This window comes from Papio anubis, chromosome 7, assembly GCF_008728515.1.
Source record: "Papio anubis isolate 15944 chromosome 7, Panubis1.0, whole genome shotgun sequence".
NCBI lineage: Eukaryota > Metazoa > Chordata > Mammalia > Primates > Cercopithecidae > Papio > Papio anubis.
Window position 1 is genome coordinate 135,332,393 of NC_044982.1, and position 7,725 is coordinate 135,340,117.

A 7,725-nucleotide genomic window follows, 5' to 3' on the forward strand; every position below is an offset into this window, starting at 1 on the left:
CAGTTAATAATCTCTGGGCTTTGCTCACAGAAATCACCATTCATCCCAGGATTTTTGGTGTTCAGTATGTCACTTGGTTTCCCTGAGTTGATTTTCCAGTCTCTTCCTCTCATTCAAAATGTGTTCTGTTCTTGGTGTTTGCTACACTCTGATGATGCAAGTGGACTTCCTCTCTCAATTGTTTGAGGATTGAATGGAGGGAGACATTACTTCATCTCCTTACTCCTATAAACTCTTGAACTAGGCCAACTAAACCTCAAAAGGAACCCTGTTCTTTTTAAAGCTTTTATACACCTATCAAGTTCCAAATCAAAAAAATATTTTGTGCGTGTATGCATCAGAATCACCAGGGGAACTTTGGTTAAACATCAATTCTTGGACCTTGCCCCAAACTTAATGAGAATATCTGTCTAAAGGGTCACTCTGTGATTCTATTCCCTATGGCTAATAGAATTAATTAAAAATTCAATTCCTTGGTTGCCCTAGTTACATTTCAAACGCTCAATAGTCATATGTAGCTAGTGGCTACTGTATTTGAGAGCACACATATAGAACAGTTCCATCACACAAAGTGCTATGAGACAGCACTAATCTAGAATACACACATACCTTGGAGATGTTGCAGGTTTGGTTCCAGACCACAGCAATAAAGTAAGTCATACACATTTTTTTATTTCCAGTGCATATAAAAGTTACATTTGGCTGAGCGCAGTGGCGCACTCTGTAATCCCAGCACTTTGGGAGGCTGAGACAGGTGGATCACCTGAGGTCAGGAGTTCAAGACCAGCCTGACTAACATGGTGAAACCCCATCTCTACTAAATACAAAAAATTAGGCATGGTGGCGCATGCCTGTAATCCCAGCTACTTGGGAGGTTGAGGCAGGAGAATCAGTTGAACCCGACAGGCGGAGCTTGCAGTGAGCTGAGATCATGCCATTGCACTCCAGCCTGGGCAACAAGAGTGAAACTCCCCTCAAAATAATAATTTTAAAAAGTTCTGTTTATACTATATTATACCTTAGAAGTGTGCAATAGCATCATGTCTAAAAAGTGTGCAATGGCATCATGTCTAAAACCACACCCTAAACAAAAAACAGATGATGGGGCTGGGCATGGCGGTTCACACCTGTAATCCAAGCACTTTGGGAAGCTGAGACAGGTAAACCACTTGACACCAAGAGTTTGAGGTTACAGTGAGCCAAGATCACTCCAGCCTTGGTGACAAGTGAGACCCTGTCTCTAAAAGAAATAAAAATAAAAAATAGTTTATTGTCACTTGAGCCCAGGAGTTCAAGGTTACAGTGGCCTATGATGGCACCTCTGAACTCCAGCCTGGGTGACAATGTGAGACCTTGTCTCAAAAAAAAAAAAAAATTAATCTATTGCTAAAAAATACTAACAATCATCTGAGCCCTCAAGAAGTCATAATCTTTGCTGGTGGAGGATCTTGCCTTGATGTTGATGGCTGCCAACTGGTCAGGGTAGTGGTTGCTGAAGGTTGGAGTGGCTGTGGGAATTTCTTAAAATAGACATCAATGAAGTTTCTCATCAATTGACTCTTCCTTTCACACAAGATTTCTCTGTAGCATGCAATGCTGTTTGATAGCATTTTACCTACCCACAATAGAACTTGTTTCAAAATTGGAGTCAGTCCTCTCAAACCTGGCCACTGCTTTATGAGCTAAGTTTATATAATATTTTAAAACCTTTTGTTGTAGCAATCAATCTGAAAACAAAAGCAATTACATTTACAATAGTTATAAAAAAAGTAAAATACCTAGGAATAAATTTAAGCAAAGAAGTGAAAGACCTCTATGAGGAAATTTATAAAACACTGATGAGGGCGGAGCAAGATGGCCGAATAGGAGCAGCTCCAGTCTTCAACTCCCAGCGCCAGCGACACAGAAGACCGGTGATTTCGGCATTTTCAACTGAGGTACTGGGTTCATCTCACTGGGGAGTGCCGGAAGATCGGTATTGGTCAGCTGCTGCAGCCCGACCAGCGAGAGCTGAAGCAGGGCGAGGCATTGCCTCACCTGGGAAGCGCAAGGGGGAAGGGAATCCCTTTTCCTAGCCAGGGGAACTGAGACACACAACACCTGGAGAATCGGGTAACTCCCACCCCAATACTGCGCTTTGAGCAAACAGGAACACCAGGAGATCATATCCCACACCTGGCTGGGAGGGTCCCACACCCACGGAGCCTCCCTCATTGCTATCACAGCAGTCTGTGATCTACCGGCAAGGCAGCAGCGAGGCTGGGGGAGGGGCGCCCGCCATTGCTCAGGCTTAAGTAGGTAAACAAAGCTGCTGGGAAGCTCGAACTGGGTGGAGCTCACAGCAGCTCAAGGAAACCTGCCTGTCTCTGTAGACTCCACCTCTGGGGGCAGGGCAGAGTAAACAATAACAAAGCAGCAGATACCTCTGCAGACCCAAACGACTCTGTCTGACAGCTTTGAAGAGAGCAGTGGATCTCCCAACACGGAGGTTGAGATCTGAGAAGGGACAGACTCCCTGCTCAAGCGGGTCCCTGACCCCTGAGTAGCCTAACTGGGAGACATCCCCCACTAGGGGCAGTCTGACACCCCACACCTCACAGGGAGGAGTACACCCCTGAGAGGAAGCTTCCAAAGCAAGAATCAGACAGGTACACTTGCTGTTCAGAAATATTCTATCTTCTGCAGTCTCTGCTGCTGATACCCAGGCAAACAGGGTCTGGAGTGGACCTCAAGCAATCTCCAACAGACCTACAGCTGAGGGTCCTGACTGTTAGAAGGAAAACTATCAAACAGGAAGGACACCTACACCAAAACCCCATCAGTACATCACCATCATCAAAGACCAGAGGCAGATAAAACCACAAAGATGGGGAAAAAGCAGGGCAGAAAAGCTGGAAATTCAAAAAACAAGAGCGCATCTCCCCCGGCAAAGGAGCGCAGCTCATCGCCAGCAACGGATCAAAGCTGGACGGAGAATGACTTTGACGAGATGAGAGAAGAAGGCTTCAGTCCATCAAATTTCTCAGAGCTAAAGGAGGAATTACGTACCCAGCGCAAAGAAACTAAAAATCTTGAAAAAAAAGTGGAAGAATTGACGGCTAGACTAATTAATGCAGAGAAGGTCATAAACGAAATGAAAGAGATGAAAAGCATGACACGAGAAATACGTGACAAATGCACAAGCTTCAGTAACCGACTCGATCAACTGGAAGAAAGAGTATCAGCGATTGAGGATCAAATGAATGAAATGAAGCGAGAAGAGAAACCAAAAGAAAAAAGAAGCAAAAGAAATGAACAAAGCCTGCAAGAAGTATGGGATTATGTAAAAAGACCAAATCTACGTCTGATTGGGGTGCCTGAAAGTGAGGGGGAAAATGGAACCAAGTTGGAAAACACTCTTCAGGATATCATCCAGGAGAACTTCCCCAACCTAGTAGGGCAGGCCAACATTCAAATCCAGGAAATACAGAGAACGCCACAAAGATACTCCTCGAGAAGAGCAACTCCAAGACACATAATTGCCAGATTCACCAAAGTTGAAATGAAGGAAAAAATCTTAAGGGCAGCCAGAGAGAAAGGTCGGGTTACCCACAAAGGGAAGCCCATCAGACTCACAGCAGATCTCTCGGCAGAAACTCTCCAAGCCAGAAGAGAGTGGGGGCCAATATTCAACATTCTTAAAGAAAAGAATTTTAAACCCAGAATTTCATATCCAGCCAAACTAAGTTTCATAAGTGAAGGAGAAATAAAATCCTTTACAGATAAGCAAATGCTTAGAGATTTTATCACCACTAGGCCTGCCTTACAAGAGACCCTGAAGGAAGTACTAAACATGGAAAGGAACAACCGGTACCAGCCATCTCAAAAACATGCCAAAATGTAAAGACCATCGAGGCTAGGAAGAAACTATATCAACTAATGAGCAAAATAACCAGTTAATATCATAATGGCAGGATCAAGTTCACACATAACAATCTTAACCTTAAATGTAAATGGACTAAATGCTCCAATTAAGAGACACAGACTGGCAAACTGGATAAAGAGTCAAGACCCATCAGTCTGCTGTATTCAGGAGACCCATCTCACACGCAGAGACATACATAGGCTCAAAATAAAGGGATGGAGGAAGATTTACCAAGCAAATGGAGAACAAAAAAAAGCGGGGGTTGCAATACTAGTCTCTGATAAAACAGACTTTAAACCATCAAAAATCAAAAGAGACAAAGAAGGCCATTACATAATGGTAAAGGGATCAATTCAACAGGAAGAGCTAACTATCCTAAATATATATGCACCCAATACAGGAGCACCCAGATTCATAAAGCAAGTCCTTAGAGACTTACAAAGAGACTTAGACTCCCATACAATAATAATGGGAGACTTCAACACCCCACTGTCAACATTAGACAGATCAACGAGACAGAAAGTTAACAAGGATATCCAGGAATTGAACTCATCTCTGCAGCAAGCAGACCTAATAGACATCTATAGAACTCTCCACCCCAAATCAACAGAATATACATTCTTCTCAGCACCACATCGTACTTATTCCAAAATTGACCATGTAATTGGAAGTAAAGCACTCCTCAGCAAATGTACAAGAACAGAAATTATTACAAACTGTCTCTCAGACCACAGTGCAATCAAACTAGAACTCAGGACTAAGAAACTCAATCAAAACTGCTCAACTACATGGAAACTGAACAACCTGCTCCTGAATGACTACTGGGTACATAACGAAATGAAGGCAGAAATAAAGATGTTCTTTGAAACCAATGAGAACAAAGATACAACATACCAGAATCTCTGGGACACATTTAAAGCAGTGTGTAGAGGGAAATTTATAGCACTAAATGCCCACAAGAGAAAGCAGGAAAGATCTAAAATTGACACTCTAACATCGCAATTAAAAGAATTAGAGAAGCAAGAGCAAACACATTCGAAAGCTAGCAGAAGGCTAGAAATAACTAAGATCAGAGCAGAACTGAAGGAGATAGAGACACAAAAAACCCTCCAAAAAATCAATGAATCCAGGAGTTGGTTTTTTGAAAAGATCAACAAAATTGACAGACCACTAGCAAGACTAATAAAGAAGAAAAGAGAGAAGATTCAAATCGACGCAATTAAAAATGATAAAGGGGATATCACCACCGACCCCACAGAAATACAAACTACCATCAGAGAATACTATAAACACCTCTACGCAAATAAACTGGAAAATCTAGAAGAAATGGATAATTTCCTGGACACTTACACTCTTCCAAGACTAAACCAGGAAGAAGTTGAATCCCTGAATAGACCAATAGCAGGCTCTGAAATTGAGGCAACAATTAATAGCCTACCAACCAAAAAAAGTCCAGGACCTGATGGATTCACAGCTGAATTCTACCAGAGGTACAAGGAGGAGTTGGTACCATTCCTTCTGAAACTATTCCAATCAATAGAAAAAGAGGGAATCCTCCCTAACTCATTTTATGAGGCCAACATCATCCTGATACCAAAGCCTGGCAGAGATACAACAAAAAAAGAGAATTTTAGACCAATATCCCTGATGAACATCGATGCAAAAATCCTCAATAAAATACTGGCAAACCGGATTCAGCAACACATCAAAAAGCTTATCCACCATGATCAAGTGGGCTTCATCCCTGGGATGCAAGGCTGGTTCAACATTCGCAAATCAATAAACATAATCCAGCATATAAACAGAACCAAAGACAAGAACCACATGGTTATCTCAATAGATGCAGAAAAGGCTTTTGACAAAATTCAACAGCCCTTCATGCTAAAAACGCTCAATAAATTCGGTATTGATGGAACGTACCTCAAAATAATAAGAGCTATTTATGACAAACCCACAGCCAATATCATACTGAATGGGCAAAAACTGGAAAAATTCCCTTTGAAAACTGGCACAAGACAGGGATGCCCTCTCTCACCACTCCTATTCAACATAGTGTTGGAAGTTCTGGCTAGGGCAATTAGGCAAGAGAAAGAAATCAGGGGTATTCAGTTAGGAAAAGAAGAAGTCAAATTGTCCCTCTTTGCAGATGACATGATTGTATATTTAGAAAACCCCATTGTCTCAGCCCAAAATCTCCTTAAGCTGATAAGCAACTTCAGCAAAGTCTCAGGATACAAAATTAATGTGCAAAAATCACAAGCATTCTTATACACCAGTAACAGACAAACAGAGAGCCAAATCATGAATGAACTTCCATTCACAATTGCTTCAAAGAGAATCAAATACCTAGGAATCCAACTTACAAGGGATGTAAAGGACCTCTTCAAGGAGAACTACAAACCACTGCTCAGTGAAATAAAAGAGGACACAAACAAATGGAAGAACATACCATGCTCATGGATAGGAAGAATCAATATCGTGAAAATGGCCATACTGCCCAAGGTAATTTATAGATTCAATGCCATCCCCATCAAGCTACCAATGAGTTTCTTCACAGAATTGGAAAAAACTGCTTTAAAGTTCATATGGAACCAAAAAAGAGCCCGCATCTCCAAGACAATCCTAAGTCAAAAGAACAAAGCTGGAGGCATCACGCTACCTGACTTCAAACTATACTACAAGGCTACAGTAACCAAAACAGCATGGTACTGGTACCAAAACAGAGATATAGACCAATGGAATAGAACAGAGTCCTCAGAAATAATACCACACATCTACAGCCATCTGATCTTTGACAAACCTGAGAGAAACAAGAAATGGGGAAAGGATTCCCTATTTAATAAATGGTGCTGGGAAAATTGGCTAGCCATAAGTAGAAAGCTGAAACTGGATCCTTTCCTTACTCCTTATACGAAAATTAATTCAAGATGGATTAGAGACTTAAATGTTAGACCTAATACCATAAAAATCCTAGAGGAAAACCTAGGTAGTACCATTCAGGACATAGGCATGGGCAAAGACTTCATGTCTAAAACACCAAAAGCAACGGCAGCAAAAGCCAAAATTGACAAATGGGATCTCATTAAACTAAAGAGCTTCTGCACAGCAAAAGAAACTACCATCAGAGTGAACAGGCAACCTACAGAATGGGAGAAAATTTTTGCAATCTACTCATCTGACAAAGGGCTAATATCCAGAACCTACAAAGAACTCAAACAAATTTACAAGAAAAAAACAAACAACCCCATCAAAAAGTGGGCAAAGGATATGAATAGACATTTCTCAAAAGAAGACATTCATACAGCCAACAAACACATGAAAAAATGCTCATCATCACTGGCCATCAGAGAAATGCAAATCAAAACCACAATGAGATACCATCTCACACCAGTTAGAATGGCGATCATTAAAAAGTCAGGAAACAACAGGTGCTGGAGAGGATGTGGAGAAATAGGAACACTTTTACACTGTTGGTGGGATTGTAAACTAGTTCAACCATTATGGAAAACAGTATGGCGATTCCTCAAGGATCTAGAACTAGATGTACCATATGACCCAGCCATCCCATTACTGGGTATATACCCAAAGGATTATAAATTATGCTGCTCTAAAGACACATGCACACGTATGTTTATTGCAGCACTATTCACAATAGCAAAGACTTGGAATCAACCCAAATGTCCATCAGTGACAGATTGGATTAAGAAAATGTGGCACATATACACCATGGAATACTATGCAGCCATCAAAAAGGATGAGTTTGTGTCCTTTGTAGGGACATGGATGCAGCTGGAATCCATCATTCTTAGCAAACTATCACA

At 41.4% G+C, this 7,725-nt stretch overlaps 1 protein-coding gene across 2 annotated transcripts in view; it reads left to right on the forward strand.

The window, feature by feature from the left end:
* The first annotated feature begins 555 nt into the window (after positions 1-555).
* LOC116268508 (cAMP-regulated phosphoprotein 19) overlaps positions 556-7,725 on the forward strand; it is a 36,807-nt gene continuing 29,637 nt past the window's right edge. Inside the window, exon 1 of one of the 2 annotated variants that reach the window (XM_031668668.1) lies at positions 556-651. In XM_031668668.1, coding sequence (XP_031524528.1) covers positions 617-651 — 35 coding nt within the window. In that variant the 5' untranslated portion in view covers positions 556-616. The remainder of the gene's footprint in view (positions 652-7,725) is intronic. The other variant, XM_031668672.1, reaches the window with a different exon arrangement.